Source organism: Bombina bombina, chromosome 8 (assembly GCF_027579735.1).
Source record: "Bombina bombina isolate aBomBom1 chromosome 8, aBomBom1.pri, whole genome shotgun sequence".
Lineage (NCBI taxonomy): Eukaryota > Metazoa > Chordata > Amphibia > Anura > Bombinatoridae > Bombina > Bombina bombina.
The window spans coordinates 266,093,085-266,118,641 of record NC_069506.1 but is presented as its reverse complement, the minus strand read 5'-3'; the positions used below and the strand labels follow the sequence as shown (position 1 = coordinate 266,118,641).

The 25,557-nt window shown below is 42.5% G+C and overlaps 1 protein-coding gene across 1 annotated transcript in view; it reads right to left on the bottom strand.

Annotated features, from left to right (window-relative positions):
- Window positions 1–14,289: 14,289 nt before the first annotated feature.
- The window catches only part of IL10RA (interleukin 10 receptor subunit alpha), a 37,494-nt gene continuing 26,226 nt past the window's right edge, over window positions 14,290–25,557 (bottom strand). Inside the window, exons 4-7 of the mRNA XM_053691136.1 lie at window positions 24,545–24,714; window positions 24,197–24,344; window positions 23,472–23,596; window positions 14,290–15,975 (exon numbers count right to left, since the gene is read on the bottom strand). Coding sequence (XP_053547111.1) covers window positions 15,124–15,975; window positions 23,472–23,596; window positions 24,197–24,344; window positions 24,545–24,714 — 1,295 coding nt within the window. The 3' untranslated portion in view covers window positions 14,290–15,123. The remainder of the gene's footprint in view (window positions 15,976–23,471; window positions 23,597–24,196; window positions 24,345–24,544; window positions 24,715–25,557) is intronic.

Below are 25,557 nucleotides of genomic sequence, written 5' to 3'. Positions count from 1 at the left end.
TTTCTTCCAAGTCATGGATCTCTCCGTGCTGTTTACGAATAATGTTGTGAAGGTCTGTTATTGCTGAAGCGTGAGCATCTTGTGTACTCTCCACTGCTTCTACCCTATGACCAATCTCTCCTATTTCCCTTTTAAGATCACTTATTTCCTCTTTAATGCACTGCTTTACTTGCGAGATTAAGGTAGAAAAGTCTTTTTTTGAAGGAAGAGATTCAAACAGCGCTTTTGGTATTGTGATAGTGTCAGTTATAGTTTCTGTGTCAGATTCTGACGAAGAAGATGCAGCAAGTGATTCAGGATTCTCTGTAGTATTGATATCAGCGGCTTGATTTTCTACTGATTTAAAATAGATGGAGTTGTGTGGCCACGTGGTTTGGGGCCTAAACCTTTTTTGCTAAGCTTCTTGGGTGACATGTTTGAATCTTGTGTGCACAGGTGCTCTGTTCAGCTCTTGCCTAATTGCTTTTAAGTGAAATCTTTAGGGACTGCAGGTGTATGCTTATTAGTGAGTCTCCGGTATATATAAAGGCAGGTCAGATGCAGGATAGGGAAAAATACATATAAAAAGAGGCCACTATGCTGATGACTTTCCCTTTATTCCTGTTTTGTGCTGTAGGATGTTGAAGGCCTTGTCTTTGCAGATTGATTATTACATAGGCTCAAAATCGTAAGGCCTCAAGACCCCTGTCATTTTTCTGTGCTATACTAATTTTTGAATTCAATGCTCCACCACGTGGATTCTCAAATGCGCGTACTTTGTGTATCTTCCCTTTTGACTCCGCTAATAATAAAATTGTCCAGCCATCTAAGGAGGGGGATTAGTGGGGTTTGTGTCACAGAAATGTAAGAATGATGCTGCTTACCCCGTTCATCACTCCAGAGGCCCTAGGAGAAGTACTCTTCATCAGGGCCGCCATCAGGGGGTGACAGGGGTGACTCCTGTCAGGGGCCCAATGAGCCAGGGGGGCCCCATGAGGCAAGAACTAAAAAAAAAAAAATTTTAAATTTGGGAAGCCACCAGTGGGTACTACAGCAGAGTGCTAATTGAGCATGGGAAATGTTATTACAAGGAGTAAAGTATTAACATTTGAGAGGATTTCTTAGTGTGCACTAAACCACTATGCTCAGTGTGAGACAGACTTGGCACTTTGTACAGTGTGTGCCTGAGTCAGAGGGCAGATCACTTTCATTTGCAGAGGAGGTAGGACTTACTTAGCAAAGGTTTTTTATTTCTTTGTGCAATTTTTGATTGTAACTTCAGTGTGGTAGTAGTTGTTTGGTGGGGCTAGGGGTCCATAAAAACACATTTTTTTTTTAGCAGCAGTGTATTTATGATTATTTGACAATGCTGTAGAAATTCTATATTTAAAACTATGCAGAAATGTTTCCTCCTCAATACACAAATGGTAGATGCCCTTTCGGCAGATATGCATTTTATATATATATATATATATATATATATATATATATATATATATATATTATATATATATATATATATATTTACATTCCAGTTTACTGCCCCTTTATGCAAGGACTTTCCAGATGCAAGGAGGCATTTTATCTAAGATTTTTATATCTGCATAAAATTTTATACTCTCAGACTAAGATTGCTCAGTGTTTGAAATGAGACAGGTTAACTTAAAACTATTCAGTTTATACTACAGCTGACTTAATTTTGAAATACATACCAACAAGCCTAAATCCTGCATTTAAACAGATCTAATGGTATGAATACCACAGCTTATGGTCTCACCAAGACCATATAGAGTACAGCATTTTCAAAATCCTTAAGTACAGCTGGGAAAATTTGTACACTATATTTGAAGTGGTGCTCTTGGTTGGGGAAAATGGGGAAAAAACAAACATATGTCAACCTTTTAAAGGTACTTTTCTTCATCTAGCCATCTACCCAGCTCATTAATGTACAATGTTGCATTCACAGAATTATTTTTGTTTGCACATTTACAAATATGATTCTTTAAAAAGTGATCTCTTAATTTCTAAAAAATTATTTATCATGCATGTCACACACTGTTGATTTAGGGGATGCAAGGTGCATACATGTTTCCTCCTGTGAGTGTTTCTGTGGGTGTCTGTGTTTATGTCTTTGTGCTTTGGTTTGTGTCTCTATGAGTGTGTATGTATTTTTTATCTGTGGGTCTCTCTGTGAGGGTGGGCGTGTATGTCTTTGTGCATTTTCTGTGGATGTCTGTGAGGGTGTGTGCATATGTCTTTGAGCTTTTTCTGTGGGTGTCTCTGTGAGGGTGTGTGTATGTTTGTCTTTGTGTATTTTCTCTGGATGCCTCTGTGAGGGTAGGTGTGTATGCCTGTGTTTTCTGTGGATGTATCTGTGTGGGTGTCTCTGTGAGGGTGTGTGGATGTCTTTGTGTGTTTTCTGTGGATGACTCAGTGAGAGTGTGTGTATGTATGTCTTTCTGTGTTTTTTATGTGGTTGTCTCTCTGTGTGTGTATGTCTTGGTGTGTTTTCTGTGGGTGTCTCTGTGTGTGTATGTCTTTGTGTGTTTTCTGAGGCTGTCTCTGTTGGTGTTTCCTTGGGTGTATGTGCAAGTTTGAGTTTGTCCATTGTCTGTTCCTTTTTAGGACATTTTGACCTTACTACTAATTATTCACATCTTTCTACAGACTTTGAGACTAACAAGACCTTTCCGGAAGTAACCAATCCATCATTTAACCTTTAAATTATTATTTAGACAGTTCAGGGCCCTTCCTTTCAGCCACTGCATGCTTTTGTCATAATTTAGTTGTCATCTTCCTTTACAAAAAGATAATCAGAACTCCATATTTTGTTTTCTAAATCTCCTTTTTTTTTTTTTTTTTTACAAAACTGTAGTCTACCTCATTACTTGTCAGGTCAATGTAAACAAGTGCTGAGTGTTTGGGTGTCTGTGTGTGTTTCTTTGTGTCTGCGCTAGAGTGTCTATATGTGAATCCTTATGTATGTGTGTGTGTGTTTCAGTGTATGAGTGTGTCTGTGTGTGTGTGTGTGTGTGTGTGTATGTTACTACCTTTACAACATTTCCAAGTTTAAATAGACAATTAAGAATAAAGTGCATATACGTTTTAGTCACTTCGTCAAAAATTGCACATGTCAAAGGAGGGGGGGGGCCCTGATCAATGGTTGAGTCAGGGGCCCCAAAATTTCTAGTGGTGGCCCTGCTCTTCATGAAGCGCGGCCTTCCGCGCCCCTTCACAGTGCAGCATGAGCGGTAAAATGGGCTGTGTGATAGTTGCTTTTAAAAGACCCTTGCATGTTATCCCTCAGGTAGCGTTTTTCTCAAACTGTCTTACCGCTGTCCCATTTAGACATGAGGTTGCAGGGCCCGGTGTGCAGCGTGATTGTGCTCCAGAGCGGTTATGCTGGCGTGGGTGAGGTGCGCCTCAGGCACTGTTCACATCGCTCCGAAGCACTGATGACTCACAATTCCGCCGAAATCTGGAGCTGTGCTTATTATGCTGTAGTCCTACACACTTGTGACTCTTTTGCTGACGCTGGGCTTAATTTTAATTGCCTCTCGGCCAGATTGGGCACAGGAGCTCTAGAAAGCCGCGGCCATCTTCCTGGCTGGCTAGCTCCGCCCCCATATTGTAGCTATTTTAGGATTAATATTTATTTTACAGGCAACTTTGTAATTATATTAACCAGGTACAATAGCTATTAAATAGTTAATAACTATTTAATAGTTACCTAGTTAAAATAATTACAAAATTACCTGTAAAATAAATCCTAACCTAAGTTACAATTAAACCTAACACTACACTATCAATAAATTAATTAAATACAATACCTACAATTATCTACAATTAAACCTAACACTACACTATCAATAAATTATTTAAATACAATACCTACAAATAACTACAATTAAATAAACTAACTAAAGTACAAAAAATAAAAAAGAACTAAGTTACAAAAAATAAAAAAATATTTACAAACATTAGAAAAATATTACAACAATTTTAAAACTAATTATACCTACTCTAAGCCCCCTAATAAAATAACAAAGCCCCCCAAAATAAAAAAATGCCCTACCCTATTCTAAATTAAAAAAGTTCAAAGCTCTTTTACCTTACCAGCCCTGAACAGGGCCCTTTGCGGGGCATGCCCCAAAGAATTTAGCTCTACTGACTTTTTTCTGCGGCTGGAGTTTTGTCGTCAGATTTCTAACGCTCACTTCAGCCACGACTCTAAATACCGGCGTTAGAAAGATCCCATTGAAAAGATAGGATACGCAAATGACGTAAGGGGATCTGCGGTATGGAAAAGTCGCGGCTGGAAAGTGAGCGTTAGACCCTTTAATGACTGACTCTAAATACCGGCGGTAGCCCAAAACCAGCGTTAGGAGCCTCTAACGCTGGTTTTGACGGCTACCGCCCAACTCTAAATCTAGGCCTAAGTCTCTTCTCATTAATTCACTAGCTATGTTCAGCTAGGTTATAGTAGTATGTTGCTGCTATGCATCTGAAATTAACTGTGTGTTTAACTTCTCAGAAGGGGCTAAACACAGTTATATACAAGCAGTAGTACAATAATAAAATATTCTAATACAATACTGCTTTTCCTGTTTGAAATTGTATGTCACTTTAAATAGGAAGTACACTTTTTTCTCTTAAAGGGACAGTTTACCAAACATTTTCTCCCCTTTAATTTGTCCCCAGAGATCCATTTTATCTGCTGGGGTATATTAAATTGTTTATAAGTAGCTCCTTTACCCTTATTTTGGCATTTGAAATAGCTGATATATTGACAATCTATGTAAATATAGCCATCAGAAGAAATTATTTACATTCTTCAGACACCGACTTTGCACATCCTCCATTGACAAAAGCAAAGAGAATGACTGGGAAATATGGGTAAGGGATGTTACAATTAACAGCTTTGCTGGGGTGCTCTTTGCCTCCTCCTGCTGGCCAGGTGTTGAATATCCTCATTATTAATTGGAATGACCTTGTGGACTCTCCATGCCATAGGAAAGAAAATGACACACTCCCAAGTATTGGGCTTTGGTTTACAGACATATATAATATAAGGTAGCAAATGTGTGTACACAAAGTGATAAAATAAAGAGATCTGATTTTATCTATAAGCTCAAACCATTGTAATAGGTTGTGGTTTCAAAGCACCAAACAAGCTGTTTAGACAACTAAACCTGAAAATGCAATTTCTCTTACATTTTATACTGGTATAACAAGCAATTGGAAATACATTAAGGGAATCCATGTCATTCTGTGAATGTGATGTTAAAGATATATTTAACTGATTTACCTTAAAAAAAAAAAGAAAAAAAAAAGTTTTTTTTTAAATTGATGTAACTTTTAGTTTTTTTGGAATTTCTGTTTATCTGTCACTGTTACCACAGGGTCATGCCATTTTTCCTCAGAATACATCAGAATATTTAAAGCAAAATTAATTATTTTTCAGAATTAGTATTTTAAATTATTGTTTATACATGATGGGATCAAGAGTGTGGGCTTTGCAGGGGATTGCAAGACACCACCTACCAGTGTGGCCAGTCACTTACAGGTTCTCCATTGTTTTTGCGAAGTACAGCTGGCATCCCTATCTACAAGTCGATGACTATCCTTTAGGCTGTACTATATTCATCTTTATACCAGAGCAGTCAAAGTAAACTGCGCTAAAGCTAAGGTTACCCCTTATCATTCAGTTGGTGCCTATTGCCTAGCAATAGCATTGCTAAAGAGTGAACAGTGTGGCACCTACCCCAAATGGATAATGGCTTGCTTACCCTTGTGCCCCTCCAACCAGTAACCTCTCTCCATGATCTGAGGTGGAGCCTGTGGTGCTGTGCTCAGAAACCACTGTCATAAAACGATAGATGCTGACAGTTATGGAGGTTGGGACAGACTTTGACACAACAGACAGCGGAGCTTCAGGAGGAGTATAATAAGTAATTGTCAGTAAGTTATCATTTATTTAGAGAAGAGATTTTGGATGTAAGAACATTAAAAGATTTTCTTCAACGCCAAAAAAAATATTTTTTAATTTAGTTTCTTCTGATTTTAAAATAAGTAAAAACAATTTTGTGGGACCCTAAATGTATTGTGGGCCCTGGACACTGTGCTTATTGTGCCTAATTTATAAGCTGGCACTGCAGGGGAAGTACCTTATATCTGTACAGAGGCCCACCCTTCTTGTCTCATAGATGCTGAGGTCTCTCTGTTTCTGGTGATCCCACAATCTTCACAAATCTCCAAGGGAATTATGTATTCATCTTCTAGACCAGAATAACCAGCTCCCATGTGATGAAGAACGAAGCTCATGGTATTTCTGTTTCAGCAGTAAAGCTTTGAATCATGATGCCGTTATTATCTATGCCATATCATTAAGAGTTTGGTACATATATCACATTGGCACTGTGCATATCAAAATATCAAACAGAAGATAAAGAAAGAATTACAAAACAATCGGCCAGATTACGAGTTTTGCGTTAGAGGCTTTGCGGTGCTAACAAGCAGTTTTTTATCACCGCTCACTTACCTGCAGCGCTGGTATTACAGGTTTTTACAAACCCGGCGTTAAAAGGCAAGAAGTGAGCATAGAGCAAAATTGTGCTCCTTACCGCACTCCAATACCAGCGCTGCTTAAGTCAGCGGTGAGCTGGTTGTACGTGCTCGTGCATGATTTCCCCATAGGAATCAACGGGGAGAGCCGGCTGAGAAAAAGTCTAACACCTGCAAAAAAGCAGCGTAAAACTCAGTAACGCAGCCCCATTGATTCCTATGGGGAAACTAAAGTTATGTTTACACCTAACACCCTAACATGAACCCCGAGTCTAAACACCCCTAATCTTACACTTATTAACCCCTAATCTGCCACCCCCAACATCGTCGCCATCTACATTATACTTATTAACCCCTAATCTGCCACTCCGGACATCGCCAACACCTACATTATATTTATTAACCCCTAATCTGATGCCCCCAACATCGCCGACACCTACATTATATTTATTAACCCCTAATCTCCCTCCCCCAATGTCGCCGCAACCTACCCACATTTATTAACCCCTAATATGCCACCCCCAACATAAATAAACATACTAACCCCTAAACCGCCGCACTCCCGCCTCGCAAACACTAGTTAAATATTATTAACCCCTAATCTGCCATCCCTAACATCGCTGCCACCTACCTACATTTATTAACCCCTAATCTGCCGTCCCCAACGTCGCCGCCACTATACTAAATGTATTAACCCCTAAACCTAACCCTAACCCTAACACCCCCTAACAAATATAATTACAATAAATCTAAATAAAATTACTATCATTACCTAACTAATTCCTATTTAAAACTAAATACTTACCTGTAAAATAAACCCTAAGATAGCTACAATATAACTAATAGTTACATTGTATCTACCTTAGGGTTTATTTTTATTTTACAGGCAAGTTTGTACTTATTTTAACTAGGTAGAATACTTACTAAATAGTTATTAACTATTTAATGACTACCTAGCTAAAATAAATACAAAAGTACCTGTAAAATAAAACCTAACCTAAGTTACAATTACACCTAACACTACACTACAATTAAATAAATGAACTAAATTAAAAACAATTAAATAAATTAAATTAAATTAGCTAAATTACAAAAAAAAAACAAAAAACACTAAATTACAGAAAATATTTTGTTTTACAGATCTTTAAACTAATTACACCTAATCTAATAGCCCTATCAAAATAAAAAAAGCCCCCCCCAAAATAAAAAAACCCTAGCCTAAACTAAACTAAACTATCAATAGCCCTTAAAAGGGCCTTTTGCAAGGAATTGCCCCAAAGTAATCAGCTCTTTTACCTGTAAAAAAAATTATACAAACACCCCCATCAGTAAAACCCACCACCCACAAAATAACCCCCCCAAATAAAAAGCTAACTAAAGAAACCTAAGCTCCCCATTGCCCTGAAAAGGGCATTTGGATGGGCATTGCCCTTAAAAGGGCAGTTAGCTCTTTTGCGGCCCAAACCCCTATTCTAAAAATAAAACCCACCCAATACACCCTTAGAAAAACCTAACACTAACCCCCTGAAGATCGACTTACAGTTCTGAAGACCGGACATCCATCCTCAAGGAAGCGGCAGAAGTCTTCATCCAACCGGGCCGAAGTCCTCAACGAAGCCGGGAGAAGTCTTTATCCAAGCCGGGCGAAGTGGTCCTCCAGACAGGAAGAAGTCTTCATCCAGAGGGCATCTTCTATCTTCATCCATCCGACGCGGAGTGGGTCCATCTTCAAGACATCCAACGCGGAGCATCCTCTTCATCTGGAGTCTTCTTACTGAATGTCGGTTCCTTTAAATGACGTCATCCAAGATGCCGTCCCTTAGATTCCAATTGGCTGATAGAATTTTATAAGCCAATAGGAATTAAGTAGACATGTGCATGGCGAAAAAATTCGGTTCGGTTCGGATCGATTCGGATTTTTTCTAATTTCGGTTCGGAGCGATTCGAATTCGGAAAAATTTTAATCAATTCGGTTCGGATTTGTTTCGGATTCATTCGGATTTGAATAAATTCGGTTCGGATTTGTTTCGGATTCATTCGGATTCAAATAAATTCGGCTGGATTCAGTTCGATTCGGTTCGGAAATTTGGAATTTCGGTAAGTGTTAGGTGGGATTAGACTAGTATTATGTACTGTACATTAGGTGTAACCCATAGCAGAGTGATATAACCTAATATACTGTACAATACTATTGTAATCCATGGCCATCCGAATCTACCGAATAAATCCGAAGTTATTCGGATTTATTCGGTAGATTCGGTACTATTTTAATTCGGAGATTCGGTTCGATCCGAATCTCCGAATTTTCCGAATTTTCCGAATTTCCGAATCGAACCGAACAGAATCGCACATGTCTAAATTAAGGTAGAAAAAATCCCATTGGCTTATGCCTTTTAAGGGCTATTGATAGTTTAGTTTAAGCTAGGGTTTTTTTTATTTTGATAGGGCTATTAGATTAGGTGTAATTAGTTTAAAGATCTGTAATTTGTTTTTATTTTCTATAATTTAGTGTTTGTTTGTTTTTGTACTTTAGCTAATTGTATTTAATTTATTTAATTGTATTTAATTTAGCTAATTTATTTAATTGTAGTGTAGTGTTAGGTGTTATTGTAACTTAGGTTAGATTTTATTTTACAGGTACTTTACATTTTATTTTTATTTTACAGGTACTGTATTTATTTTAGCTAGGTAGTTATTAATAGTTAATAACTATTTAGTAACTATTCTACCTAGTTAAAATAAATACAAACTTGCCTGTAAAATAAAAGAAACCCTAAGCTAGATACAATGTAACTATTAGTTATATTGTAGCTAGCTTAGGGTTTATTTTATAGGTAAGTATTTAGTTTTAAGTAGGAATAATTTAGGTAATGATAGTAATTTTATTTAGATGTATTGTAATTATATTTAAATTAGGGGGTGTTAGGGTTAGACTCAGGTTTAGGGGTTAATATATTTAGAATAGTGGCGGCGACTTTGGGGGCGGCAGATTAGGGGTTAATAAGTGTAGGTAGGTTGCGGCGACATTGTGGGCGGCAGATTAAGGGTTAATAAAAATAATGTAGGTGTCGGCGATGTTGGGGGCAGCAGATTAGGGGTTTATAAGTATAATGTAGGTGGCGGCAATGTCCAGAGCGGCAGATTAGGGGTTAATAAGTATAATGTAGGTGGCGATGTTAGGGACGGCAGATTAGGGGTTAAAATTATATTTAACTAGTGTTTGCGAGGCAGGAGTGCGGCGGTTTAGGGGTTAATATGTTTATTATAGTGGCGGCGATGTCCGGAACGGCAGATTAGGGGTTAAAAATTTAATTTTAGTATTTCTGATGCGGGAGGGCCTCGGTTTAGGGGTTAATAGGTAGTTTATGGTTGTTAGTGTACTTTTTAGCACTTTAGTTATGTGTTTTATGTTATGGAGTTGTACCATAAAACTCTTAACTACTGACTTTAAAATGCGGTGCGAATCTTGACGGGGTAGGGTGTACTGCTCACTTTTTGGCCTCCCAGGACAGACTCGTAATACCGGCGCTATGGAAGTCCCATAGAAAAAAGACTTTACGAAGTTTACGTAAGTCATTTTGCAGTAAGGCCAAAGAAGTGTGCGGTGCCCCTAAACCTGCAAGATTCGTAATAGCAGCGGTAGTGAAAAAGCAGTGTTAGGACCTGTTAACGCTACTTTTTTACCTTAACGCACAACTCGTAATCTAGCCGAATGAGTTGTAAAACATACGTAAATAAATCTTTTGGAAATATGCAGATATTTACAATTACCAACATGAGCATTTAGATATGTGTGATGCTTTGATATGTTCCTGGATTTCATATTTTCAGGTTTATCTTTATGCAAAATGTGTAAATTCAGATCTACAGATACATGTTACATCATACATAAAAAAAGAGAGAATGTGTAAATTCAGATCTACAGATACATGTTACATCATACATAAAAAAAGAGAGAATGTGTAAATTCAGATCTACAGATACATGTTACATCATACATAAAAAAAGAGAGAATGTGTAAATTCAGATCTACAGATACATGTTACATCATACATAAAAAAAGAGAGAATGTGTAAATTCAGATCTACAGATACATGTTACATCATACATAAAAAAAGAGAGAATGTGTAAATTCAGATCTACAGATACATGTTACATCATACATAAAAAAAGAGAGAATGTGTAAATTCAGATCTACAGATACATGTTACATCATACATAAAAAAAGAGAGAATGTGTAAATTCAGATCTACAGATACATGTTACATCATACATAAAAAAAGAGAGAATGTGTAAATTCAGATCTACAGATACATGTTACATCAGACATAAAAAAAGAGAGAATGTGTAAATTCAGATCTACAGATACATGTTACATCAGACATAAAAAAAGAGAGAATGTGTAAATTCAGATCTACAGATCAGATCTACAGATACATGTTACATCATACATAAAAAAAGAGAGAATGTGTAAATTCAGATCTACAGATCAGATCTACAGATACATGTTACATCATACATAAAAAAAGAGAGAATGTGTAAATTCAGATCTACAGATCAGATCTACAGATACATGTTACATCAGACATAAAAAAAGAGAGAATGTGTAAATTCAGATCTACAGATCAGATCTACAGATACATGTTACATCATACATAAAAAAAGAGAGAATGTGTAAATTCAGATCTACAGATCAGATCTACAGATACATGTTACATCATACATAAAAAAAGAGAGAAGCACTCAACTAAGGAACTAACAAAGGCATAATAGCTTGTTCTATAGCTCGTCACCACCCCAAGCGCTGTCTCTTGTTGTCCAGCCCTACAAATCCAGGTACATGGCTAAATAATTTCCTCTCTAACAATTTACTGTACCAAGTGCCACTCTCTCCTAAACCTGTTCCGGGTGCCCATCTCCCTATTAAACCTGTATCAAATGCCAGTCTCCTAACCATGCAAAAGTTGCCTGTCTACAAACCTCGTACTATTCATTTCTTTACTATTGTTGTACCAGGTGCCCATAGGTCTGCTAACCCCATACCAGGGTCACATCTTACTTCTAACTCTGCATCATGAACATCTCTTTACTGGCCACATCTTTCTGATAACCATGTACCAGATAACCTTCTTTCCTCTTCCCTCTACTGACCATCTTTATGCCTGTACCAGGGGCCTAACTCTCTGCTTATCCTGTACCAGGTGCCCATATATCTGTTAGCTTTATACAGGGTGACAATCTCTTTGCTTACTCTGTACCAGGTTCTCTTTTCTCTGCTAACCCTCTACAAAGTGACCATACCTTTGCTAACAATGTACTAGGAGCCCATCCCTCTGCTAAACCTGTAGCAAATGCCAATCTCTAACCCGTGACTAGGTGGTCAGCTTCCTGACAATCATTCCCAGGTGCCAATCTCTTTGCTATCCCTTTGCTAAGTGTCCATCTATTGGTTTACCAAGTAGCAGATGCCCATATTTCTGCTAACCATGTACCAGCTCACCATATATCTGCTGACCCTGTACTGGATGCCCATCTTAACAATCTCTCTCCTAACCCTGTACCTGGTGGACATCTCTCTACTAACCATGTACCAGGTGCCCATCTCTTTGTTAACCTTGTACCAGGTGCCCATCTCTCTGCTAACCCTGTACCAGGTGCCCATCTCTTTGCTAACCCTGTAGCAGGTGTCCATCTCTCTGCTAACTCTGTACCAGATGCCCATATATTTGCTAACCCTGCCTTTCTCTTTGCTAGCTGTGCATCAGCTGCCCATCTGTCTGCTAACCATGTACAAGGTGCCTATCTTCCCGCTAACCTAGCACCAGGTGATATTCTCTATGCTAACCTGGTACCAGGTACCCAGCTCTCTGATGACCCAGTGACCCATGCTTATCTCTTTGCTAAACAAGTACCAGATGCCCCTCTATCCCAGCTTATTCTGTACTCCTTGTTGTATATTTTCCTACAGTATTTATGACAAATGCTTGTGGTTAGCACTATCAGTGTATGTACAGTATTGCACAGGATGCAGTGGTTTCTGTCTGCAGCCCCAGACAAAATTGTGTCACTTCCCCCAATGCAAACAACGGTTTTGGATGTGTTTCCATATGTAGCTTCTGTTTCCTTGCTGCATTCAGAGTGGATAGTCTACAGTTTTTTCTTCTTACAGTTCTTAAATTGAGCACCAGACTGTTTTGGTAATTAAAAGTCCTTATATGATTAAGTAGTGATCTGACAATGGGGCTCTAGATCAGCACAGTTTACATGAGAAGTTATACACTTTTCTGTGGTCAGTACCCAGAATGTTTAGCTAAATAGATGCATTGTGTTATCTGTACCTAAAGCAGCAAGATTTAAGGGAGCAACACATTTTAAGGGGTATACTTTTCAAATATCTCCTCTATTAGTTTTTACTATAAATATATTTATTATCTGTGGAGCGGCTAGCAGAGAAGACAGCAAATAAGCAGGTAAAGAAATATAGTAAATGAGCTTCAGGATGTTGAAAAAAAGATGATGTGACGTATAAAGTGATTTGTGAAATCTATATAGTGCAATCTTCACACAGGAGGTGACGCAAACAGCATTTAGACTTTCCCCACCTACACGTGTGATAAGAACATAACTCAGCAACAGCCCACACAGCAAAACGACATTGATGCAAACTTTACATATCCACAATATATCAGCAGTCAGGAACAGAAGATCTGCTTGGGATTTTTTGCGTTTTTTTATCAGCATTTCAGACCTTTTTTTAGGACAATAAGCAGTGTTTTGCTACTACGTAAACACTTCTGGAAAAGCATTATACGTATATTTAAAGGGACATGGAACCAAAAAAATGTCTTTCATATTTCAGATTGAGAATACAATTTTTAAATTTATTTTTATTATCACATTTACTTCATTCTCATGTTATTCTTTGTTGAAGAGATACATAAGTAGCTGGCGTGCACATTTCTGAAGCATTACATGAAAGGAAATAGTGCTGCCATCTAGTGTTCCTGCTAAAGTATAACATTCTTGCAAAACTGCTGCCATATAGTGCTGCAGACACGTGCACACTCCTAAGCTTACATCACTGCTTTTCAACAAAGGATAACAAGAAAACGACAATTAGAAAAAATAAGTAAGTTGGAAAGTTGTTCAAAATGGCATGCTCTGTCTGAATCATTTTTTATAGTTTTAAGTCCCTTTAACCCTTTTGCTATGCCAATTAGACATGAGCTCCTCTTGAGCTAAGGAATTACTATGTACCATGTTGCAGGGTCAACCTACAAAAAAGTAATGGCGTTCTCTATAAAGTAATAAAGCATTACTGGTCTGTTAACGTAAAATGCAAAAGAAAATATTGTGTTTCGTCTCTTTTTGATGTCTTCTCATTTCCGCATGTGAGGCTTGTTTTACCAGTAACATACAAAGGGCCCTATTTAGTATGGTGCGAACGGCCACGATCCGATATTGCGGATCATGCCAGCTGTACATCGATAAATGCCGACAGCATACGCTGTCAGCATTTATCATCATTGCACAAGCAGTTCTTGTGAACTGCTGGTGCAATGCCGCCCCCTGCAGATTCGCGGCCACTAGCAGGGGGTGTCAATCAACCCGATCATATTCGATCGGGTTGATTTCTGTCCGCGACCGCCGCCTCAGAGCAGGTGGACAGGTTATGCATAAAAGTACGGAGCTTGATAAATTGACCCCCTATGACTATTTATTCATAAAGCACACACAAGACTACTGTTGTCTGTTTGTAATGAAAAAAACTTTATTAAAAAGAAGCACATGTGCAAATTAATACGCTAGTGTGTAAACAAGCTGACCTGTCAGGAGTCAGATAAGAATTTTAGCAGCAACCATACACAGCCAAGTGAGACAGGCTGGCAAGGGACAAAGTCCATATTTCACAGAAGGCAGCTTAGGATAACATGGAGTAATAATACGGATCTTATTATGTGTGCCAATAAGAGAAGACATTTGTAGTAAAAAGAAGAGTCATATGAAAGAATTCTTTTTACCGGGGCAGTTATATCGATGGGGTTATTTGTGACACTAGTCAGTGATTAATAACCTATATGGAGCAATTAGACAAGTTATAAGGAAACATTTGGAGGAGGAGTTATAGAGTTATAGAAATGACACAATGAAAAGGACTTTGTGAGGGTTGATATGAATAACCTGGTGAATGACAGAGAAAGGCTATTTGTACCATTAGGACAATTAGAGGGAGGAGTTATTTACAACAATAGGAGGAATTAAAGGGAATGGTTATTTTTGTCAACAGAAGGATTTATGGGGAGTTTAATTTGCAGGGAAGGAAAGAGTTTTAGGCACGTGTTAATTGAACTACTAGGGTGGGTTCCAGAGAAGAATTATAGCAATGGAAGTTATTAGGTGGCACTTGAGGCTAGGCATTGACATTCACATTTTTCATGCAATGAACACCATCTAAACCATTAGGATATTACAGATTCATCAATTCAAATGCCATTTATGGATCAGTATGATTTTAGCAGCCCAGATAGGAAGGATGTCCCATAGCACTTTATATAAATAAATTAGTTTGTAAAGCTTGCATCAGGATCTGCTGTCTATTAGTTCTACTGATCCTAACGCTGGGGAACTGACTCTTAAATCCCATAAAACACTGCTAAATGGACTGAAAGCTGCAGTGAGTGGGACAGATGATTGGAAGCATTCTGGTATTTGAACCCAGGGTCCCTGGAGGTCCTCACTAATCCCTTGTGAGACCATTTCTCCTTTGCATCTTCTGTCTGATCCCTGTGAAATGTAGTCCTTAACTTGTTCTAGAGAATTTGAGTCTTCCCTTCCTGTACTGCTCTGTCTTTCACTTTTAGGTTGTTTGAGATATCCCCATTGTGAGCAAGTCACAATCCCATTTTCAATGCAGTCTTCAGTATCCTTTAAATCCACTCCATAGGGGATAACACCAAGGTTGCAGTTGCGTTTGAGGAAGGGAGATCCCGTGGACAAGCTAATCCCACTGTCCTCCTTTATATGAAGGTGATGTATTTTAACAAATAGTGCTTCTTCCGTGGAGGTCTTTTTACACCCCGTGTCGCCATTAGGGATGCTGATCCCATTGTACTTCTGAATATGAGGGTGATGTTGCTTGACAAAGGAAGCCTCCTCTTGAGAGGTCTCTTTAAAATCTGAGTCCTCATCAGGGATGCTGATTCCACTATCCCCTTTAAAGTCATTGGAAAAGCAAGAGGTGGTGTGAGTCTCTCTCTCATTAAGGATCTGACTGCCAAAACCACTATCACCACTACTTCTCATGAGAGAATGCCTGGGTTCCAAAAGAAGCTGCGCAATCACCTCCCTCTCCCAATGTAGCACACCTTCGGCATCAGGAACTTGGGTCTCTGATTTGTCAGTCCATGACCAGCTCCTCTTAATGAAAGACTTCTGGGGACAAAAGAAGGCAATTTGGCAATCTGTCTGTGGTACATTGTTACTTTTGTTGAGTACACAATGTCATGGTGCATCAGTGTCTGAGGGGTGACTGTCACTGTTGCTGTCTGTGCTGTATATACATGTCATTGTGTTTCAGTGTGTGAGGGGGAGGCTGGCACTGCTGCTGCCTGTGCTGTACCTGTGCTGTGTATACATGTCATGGTGTATCAGTGTCTGAGAAGGAGGCTGGCACTGCTGCTGTCTGTGCTGTACCTGTGCTGTGTATACATGTCATGGTGTATCAGTGTGTGAGGTGGAGGCTGGCACTGCTGCTGTCTGTGCTGTACCTGTGCTATGTATACATGTCATGGTGTATCAGTGTGTGAGAGGGAGGCTGGCACTGCTGCTTTATGTGCTGTACCTGTGCTGTGTATACATGGCATGGTGTATCAGTGTGTGAGGTGGAGGCTGGCACTGCTGCTGTCTGTGCTGTACCTGTGCTGTATATACATGTCATGGTGTATCAGTGTGTGAGGGGGAGACTGGCACTGCTGCTGTCTGTGCTGTACCTGTGCTGTGTATACATGCCATGGTGTATCAGTGTGTGAGAAGGAGGCTGACACTGCTGCTGTGTGTACTGTACCTTAGCTGTGTAAACATGTCATGGTGTATTAGTGTGTGAGAGAGAGGCTGGCACTGCTGCTGTCTGTGCTGTACCTGTGCTGTGTATACATGTCATGGTGTATCAGTGTGTGAGAGGGAGGCTGGCACTGCTGCTGTCTGTGCTGTACCTGTGCTGTGTATACATGTCATGGTGTATCAGTGTGTGAGAGGGAGGCTGACACTGCTGCTATCTGTGCTGTACCTGTGCTGTGTATACATGTCATGGTGTATCAGTGTGTGAGGGGGAGGCTGGCACTGCTGCTGTGTGTGCTGTACCTGTGCTGTGTATACATGTCATGGTGTATCAGTGTGTGAGGTGGAGGCTGGCACTGCTGCTGTGTGTGCTGTAGCTGTGCTGTGTATACATGTCATGGTGTATCAGTGCGTGAGAGGGAGGCTGGCACTGCTGTCTGTACTGTACCTGTGCTGTGTATACATGTCATGGTGTATCAGTGTGTGAGAGGGAGGCTGGCACTGCTGTCTGTACTGTACCTGTGCTGTGTATACATGTCATGTTGTATCAGTGTGTGATAGGGAGGCTGGCACTACTGCTGTCTGTGCTGTACCTGTGCTGTGTATACATGTCATGGTGTATCAGTGTGCGAGAGGGAGGCTGACACTGCTGCTGTCTGTGCTGTACCTGTGCTGTGTATAAATGTCATGGTGTATCAGTGTGTGAGAGGGAGGCTGGTACTGCTGCTGTCTGTGCTGTACCTGTGCTGTGTATACATGTCATGGTGTATCAGTGTGTGAGGAGGAGGCTGGCACTGCTGCTGTCTGTGCTGTGTATACATGTCATGGTGTGTCAGTTTGTGAGGGGAGGCTGGCACTGCTGCTGTGTGTGCTGTACCTGTGCTGTGTATACATGTCATGGTGTATCAGTGTGTGAGGGGGAGTCTGGCACTGCTGCTGTCTGTGCTGTACCTGTGCTGTGTATGCATGTCATGGTGTATCAGTGTGCGAGAGGGAGGCTGGCACTACTGCTGTATGTGATGTACCTGTGCTGTGTATACATGTCATGGTGTATCAGTGTGTGAGAGGGAGGCTGGCACTGCTGCTGTGTGCTGTACCTGGGCTGTGTATACATGTCATGGTGTATCAGTGTGTGAGGGGGAGGCTGGCACTGCTGTTGTCTGTGCTGTACCTGTGCTGTGTATACATGTCATGGTGTATCACTGTGTGAGGGTGAGGCAGGCACTGCAGCTGTCTGTGCTGTACCTGTGCTGTGTATACATGTCATGGTGTGTCAGTGTGTGAGGGGGAGGTTGGCATTGCTGCTGTCTGTGCTGTACCTGTGCTGTGTATACATGTCATGGTGTATCAGTGTGTGAGAGGGAGGCTGACACTGCTGCTATCTGTGCTGTACCTGTGCTGTGTATACATGTCATGGTGTATCAGTGTGTGAGGGGGAGGCTGGCACTGCTGCTGTGTGTGCTGTACCTGTGCTGTGTATACATGTCATGGTGTATCAGTGTGTGAGGTGGAGGCTGGCACTGCTGCTGTGTGTGCTGTAGCTGTGCTGTGTATACATGTCATGGTGTATCAGTGCGTGAGAGGGAGGCTGGCACTGCTGTCTGTACTGTACCTGTGCTGTGTATACATGTCATGGTGTATCAGTGTGTGAGAGGGAGGCTGGCACTGCTGTCTGTACTGTACCTGTGCTGTGTATACATGTCATGTTGTATCAGTGTGTGATAGGGAGGCTGGCACTGCTGCTGTCTGTGCTGTACCTGTGCTGTGTATACATGTCATGGTGTATCAGTGTGCGAGAGGGAGGCTGACACTGCTGCTGTCTGTGCTGTACCTGTGCTGTGTATAAATGTCATGGTGTATCAGTGTGTGAGAGGGAGGCTGGTACTGCTGCTGTCTGTGCTGTACCTGTGCTGTGTATACATGTCATGGTGTATCAGTGTGTGAGGAGGAGGCTGGCACTGCTGCTGTCTGTGCTGTGTATACATGTCATGGTGTGTCAGTTTGTGAGGGGAGGCTGGCACTGCTGCTGTGTGTGCTGTACCTGTGCTGTGTATACATGTCATGGTGTATCAGTGTGTGAGGGGGAGTCTGGCACTGCTGCTGTCTGTGCTGTACCTGTGCTGTGTATGCATGTCATGGTGTATCAGTGTGCGAGAGGGAGGCTGGCACTACTGCTGTATGTGATGTACCTGTGCTGTGTATACATGTCATGGTGTATCAGTGTGTGAGAGGGAGGCTGGCACTGCTGCTGTGTGCTGTACCTGGGCTGTGTATACATGTCATGGTGTATCAGTGTGTGAGGGGGAGGCTGGCACTGCTGTTGTCTGTGCTGTACCTGTGCTGTGTATACATGTCATGGTGTATCACTGTGTGAGGGTGAGGCAGGCACTGCAGCTGTCTGTGCTGTACCTGTGCTGTGTATACATGTCATGGTGTGTCAGTGTGTGAGGGGGAGGTTGGCATTGCTGCTGTCTGTGCTGTACCTGTGCTGTGTATACATGTCATGGTGTATCACTGTGTGAGGGGGAGGCTGGCACTGCAGCTGTCTGTGCTGTACCTGTGCTGTGTATACATGTCATGGTGTGTCAGTGTGTGAGGGGGAGGTTGGCATTGCTGCTGTCTGTGCTGTGTATACATATCATGTTGTATCATTGTGTGAGGGGGAGGCTGGCACTGCTGCTGTCTGTGCTGTACCTGTGCTGTGTATACATGTCATGGTGTATCAGTGTGTGAGGTGGAGGCTGGCACTGCTGCTTTATGTGCAGTACCTGTGCTGTGTATACATGTCATGGTGTATCAGTGTATGAGGGGGAGGCTGGCACTGCTGCTGTCTGTGCTGTACCTGTGCTGTGTATACATGTCATGGTGTATCAGTGTGTGAGAGGGAAGCTGGCACTGCTGCTGTCCGTGCTGTACCTGTGCTGTGAATACATGTCATGGTATATCAGTGTGTGAGGGGGAGGCTGACACTGCTGCTGTATGTGCTGTACCTGTGCTGTGTATACATGTCATGGTGTATCAGTGTGTGAGGGGGAGGCTGACACTGCTGCTGTCTGTGCTGTACCTGTGCTGTGTATACATGTCATGGTGTATCAGTGTGTGAGGGGGAGGCTGGCGCTGCTTCTGTCTGTGCTGTACCTGTGCTGTGTATACATGTCATGGTGTATCAGTGTGTGAGGGGGAGGCTGGCACTGCTACTGTCTGTGCTGTACCTGTGCTGTGTATACATGTCATGGTGTATCAGTGTGTGAGGGGGAGGCTGGCACTGCTGCTGTCTGTGCTGTGTATACATGTCATGGTGTATCAGTGTGTGAGAGGGAGACTGGTACTGCTGCTGTCTGTGCTGTACCTATGCTGTGTATACATGTCATGGTGTATCAGTGTGTGAGTGGGAGGCTGGCACTGCTGTCTGTGCTGTACCTGTGCTGTGTATACATGTCATGGTGTATCAGTGTGTGAGGGGGAGGCTGACACTGCTGCTGTCTGTGCTGTACCTGTGCTGTGTATACATGTCATGGTGTATCAGTGTGTGAGAGGGAGGCTGGCACTGCTGCTGTCTGTGCTGTACCTGTGCTGTGTATACATGTCATGGTGTATCAGTGTGTGAGAGGGAGACTGGTACTGCTGGTGTCTGTGCTGTACCTGTACTGTGTATACATGTCATGGTGTATCAGTGTGTGAGGGGGAGGCTGGCACTGCTGCTGTCTGTGTTATACCTGTGCTGTGTATACATGTCATGGTGTATCAGTGTGTGAGGGGGAGGCTGGCACTGCTGCTGTCTGTGCTGTACCTGTGCTGTGTATACATGTCAAGGTGTATCAGTGTGTGAGAGGGAGGCTGACACTGCTGCTGTCTGTGCTGTACCTGTGCTGTGTATATATGTCATGGTGTATCAGTGTGTGAGGGGGAGGCTGGCACTGCTGCTGTCTGTTCTGTACCTGTGCTGTGTATACATGTCATGGTGTATCAGTGTGTGAGAGGGAGGCTGGCACTGCTGTCTGTGCTGTACCTGTGTTGTGTATACATGTCATGGTGTATCAGTGTGTGAGGGGGAGGCTGGCACTGCTGCTGTCTGTTCTGTACCTGTGCTGTGTATACATGTCATGGTGTATCAGTGTGTGTGGGGGAGGCTGGCACTGCTGCTGTCCGTGCTGTGCCTGTGCTGTGTATACATGTCATGGTGTATCAGTGTGTGAGAGGGAGGCTGACACTGCTGCTGTCTGTGCTGTACATGTGCTGTGTATACATGTCATGGTGTATCAGTGTGTGAGAGGGAGGCTGACACTGCTGCTGTCTGTGCTGTACATGTGCTGTGTATACATGTCATGGTGTATCAGTGTGTGAGAGGGAGGTTGGCACTTCTGCTGTCTGTGCTGTACCTGTGCTGTGTATACATGTCATGGTGTATCAGTGTGTGAGAGGGAGGCTGACACTGCTGCTGTCTGTGCTGTACATGTGCTGTGTATACATGTCATGGTGTATCAGTGTGTGAGAGGGAGGCTGACACTGCTGCTGTCTGTGCTGTACATGTGCTGTGTATACATGTCATGGTGTATCAGTGTGTGAGAGGGAGGCTGGCACTGCTGCTGTCTGTGCTGTACCTGTGCTGTGTATACATGTCATGGTGTATCAGTGTGTGAGAGGGAGGCTGGTACTGCTGCTGTCTGTGCTGTACCTGTGCTGTGTATACATGTCATGGTGTATCAGTGTGTGAGAGGGAGGCTGACACTGCTGCTGTCTGTGCTGTACATGTGCTGTGTATACATGTCATGGTGTATCAGTGTGTGAGAGGGAGGCTGACACTGCTGCTGTCTGTGCTGTACCTGTGCTGTGTATACATGTCATGGTGTATCAGTGTGTGAGAGGGAGGCTGACACTGCTGCTGTCTGTGCTGTACATGTGCTGTGTATACATGTCATGGTGTATCAGTGTGTGAGAGGGAGGCTGGCACTGCTGCTGTGTGTGCTGTACCTGTGCTGTGTATACATGTCATGGTGTATCAGTGTGTGAGAGGGAGGCTGACACTGCTGCTGTCTGTGCTGTACCTGTGCTGTGTATACATGTCATGGTGTATCAGTGTGTGAGAGGGAGGCTGACACTGCTGCTGTCTGTGCTGTACATGTGCTGTGTATACATGTCATGGTGTATCAGTGTGTGAGAGGGAGGTTGGCACTGCTGCTGTCTGTGCTGTACCTGTGCTGTGTATACATGTCATGGTGTATCAGTGTGTGAGGGGGAGGCTGGCACTGCTGTCTGTGCTGTACCTGTGCTGTGTATACATGTCATGGTGTATCAGTGTGTGAGGGGGAGGCTGGCACTGCTGTCTGTGCTGTACCTGTGCTGTGTATACATGTCATGGTGTATCAGTGTGTGAGAGGGAGGCTGGCACTGCTGCTGTGTGTGCTGTACCTGTGCTGTGTATACATGTCATGGTGTATCAGTGTGTGAGAGGGAGGCTGGCACTGCTGCTGTCTGTGCTGTACCTGTGCTGTGTATACATGTCATGGTGTATCAGAGTGTGAGAGGGAGGCTGGTACTGCTGCTGTCTGTGCTGTACCTGTGCTGTGTATACATGTCATGGTGTATCAGTGTGTGAGGGGGAGGCTGGCACTGCTGTCTGTGCTGTACCTGTGCTGTGTATACATGTCATGGTGTATCAGTGTGTGAGAGGGAGGCTGGCACTGCTGCTGTGTGTGCTGTACCTGTGCTGTGTATACATGTCATGGTGTATCAGTGTGTGAGAGGGAGGCTGGCACTGCTGCTGTCTGTGCTGTACCTGTGCTGTGTATACATGTCATGGTGTATCAGAGTGTGAGAGGGAGGCTGGTACTGCTGCTGTCTGTGCTGTACCTGTGCTGTGTATACATGTCATGGTGTATCAGTGTGTGAGGGGGAGGCTGACACTGCTGCTGTCTGTGCTGTACATGTGCTGTGTATACATGGCATGGTGTATCAATATGTAAGGGGGGAGGCTGATACTGCTGCTGTCTGTGCTGTACATGTGCTGTGTATACATGGCATGGTGTATCAGTGTGTGAGGGGGAGGCTGACACTGCTGCTGTCTGTGCTGTACCTGTGCTGTGTATACATGTCATGGTGTATCAGTGTGTGAGAGGGAGGCTGGCACTGCTGCTGTCTGTGCTGTACCTGTGCTGTGTATAAATGTCATGGTGTATCAGTGTGTGAGGGGGAGGCTGGCACTGCTGCTGTCTGTGCTCTACCTGTGCTATGTATACATGTCATGGTGTATCAGTGTGTGAGGGGGAGGCTGGCACTGCTGCTGTGTGCTGTACCTGTGCTGTGTATACATGTCATGGTGTATCAGTGTGTGAGAGGGTGGCTGGCACTGCTGCTGTCTGTGCTGTACCTGTGCTGTACCTGTGCTGTGTATACATGTCATGGTGTATCAGTGTGTGAGAGGGAGGCTGGCACTGCTGCTGTCTGTGCTGTACCTGTGCTGTGTATACATGTCATGGTGTATCAGTGTGTGAGGGGGAGGCTGACACTGCTGCTGTCTGTGCTGTACCTGTGCTGTGTATACATGTCATGGTGTATCAGTGTGTGAGAGGGAGGCTGGCACTGCTGCTGTCTGTGCTGTACCTGTGCTGTGTATACATGTCATGGTGTATCAGTGTTTGAGAGGGAGGCTGGCACTGCTGCTGTCTGTGCTGTACCAGTGCTGTGTATACATGTCATGGTGTATCAGTGTGTGAGAGGGAGGCTGGCACTGCTGCTGTCTGTGCTGTACCTGTGCTGTGTATACATGTCATGGTGTATCAGTGTGTGAGGGGGGAGGCTGATACTGCTGCTGTCTGTGCTGTACCTGTGCTGGGAGAGCATTCATTGTTTTTACTATAGCCAGATTAACTCACCAATGCTGCTGGAGTTCTGACTCCTTCACGAATATAAAAACAGATGAAGAAATTGATTAAAATCAGAAGAACCACAATAACGATGATAGATGAAGCGATCACCAGAAGTCCTTTTCTACTGATCTCTGCAGATAAATAGACATAATGTCAGAGCATAATCACACAGGTCTGGATGTCTCTCTAATGTAGGATGTGCCAATGGCTGGTGCTGGGGTTCTATACATTATATTGTATAATGCATTGTTTCTCAGCCGCGGTCCTCAAGTACCCCCAACAGGCCAGGATTTCATTACAGCTGAACCACTGAACAGGTGAAATAATCAGCTGATGGGTGAAAGTAGGTTAGTTACCATGGTTACTTATCAGCTGATTATTTCATCTGTGCCATGGTTCAGCTATAATGAAAACCAGGCCTGTTGTGGGTATTTAAGGACCGCAGTTGAGAAACATTGGGGAAATGTATTAATATACAAACATTATTTACTATACAAACACTTCACTTCATCAAAAATAGGTATACAGAGAGCAGTGTATCAAGCATAGGTTTACCTCCTCACTGTTTATTATTAGGACAAGTTCAGACAGTTATGGTTCAATAATATAGTTTTATCAGGCTGGCAAGTGTTTACCTAATGCAAAGTGATATTATTAGCAGAACAAGGTCAGACAATACTCAGTGCCAGTCTAATGTAGAGTCAACTATGGTTTTCCTTTTTATTTCTCACCTTTTTCTGGTAAGTGGACGCAAGTCTCTGCAGATGGGATGCCAATGTTACCACGGCTGGCCACTGCCGGCTGCACAAACACACAGTATTCCATATCCCCATCCAGATCAGTGATTTGGAATGTCAAGGAGCTTTGCATCTGCATGAACTGAGTGAACAAGTATTATTACTTTGTGAAACAGCAGCCTGCATCTTCCCAGTGTGATATTTTATAAGACAAGCTTTCTACTGTGACTGGATACCATTATTGTACACTACATATCATTGTATAGTTAGTAAATACACACATCACACAATTCACACACATTCCACACACCTGTATAGTCATTGCACGCTCATCTGTCTTACCGTATGGTTGTCTGCTGTCCTGCGCACATGCACATAGTACACCCTACTGTAAGGGAAGACATCTTCGTAGCGTAGGATGATATTTTTAGCCCGTATTTGTGGGAGAGCAAGTTGAACAATCAGGGAGCCTTGATCCATGTGAAGTGTTAGACTTGGTGGAGGCAGAATGACTGTAAAGGAAACGTGTTGTCAGTGCTACCAAATAGCATAATGCCTGTTGTCTATCAAATGTAAGCTGACACCCTGAGAACATATTATCAAGACAAGCATTGGTGTGCCTACCATGGAGCACCCCATGATGCATATAGAACTGCCGTTGTGTGTTTAGTATATCTGCTGTGCCACTATGTGTTGTGGTAAGATGTGGTGTCCTGTAATATGAAGTTCCCCATATGCCAGCTTATTCAAAGTTATCAAAGAAGAAACTAAACCCAGTGTACCCACATATATACCCTTACCAGAGCAAATTTGATATATGCCCGGTATACTATGCCCTAATCAAATTATGACTGGCATTGCTCAGCGCACCTATTGTACCCACGTATCTCCTATCTGGATTATTACTGGCATGTGTCAGGGTTCTCAGTCCTGTCTAACTAAGCATAGCATGTTTTCAGTGTACCACCTATTTGTTCCTATTCAGGTAATGCCCGGCGTGTTATCAGTGCAACAATCTGAGCAAGGTCTGTTATATGGCTTGTGCCTTTTAATAAGTTAAGCTAGGTATATGCCTCAGTGTACCCAATATAATATGTCCTTACTTGTGCAAACTGGGCATGTCAGGTCTTATATGAGCCTACAGCATCCACTAATGTTCTCTTATCTGATCTGGGCCAAACCTGGCAAGGGCCAAGCATACCCACATCTCAGTAAGCCTGACATGTACATAGTGCATCACAGCTGTACTTTTATTTAACCAATGACTGACGTGTCCAGAGAATATATAGTAATATAGTATGACCTCTGATATGATAGGTACCCATTGTAGGCACTTATCTGAGCCAGGTGTGGTA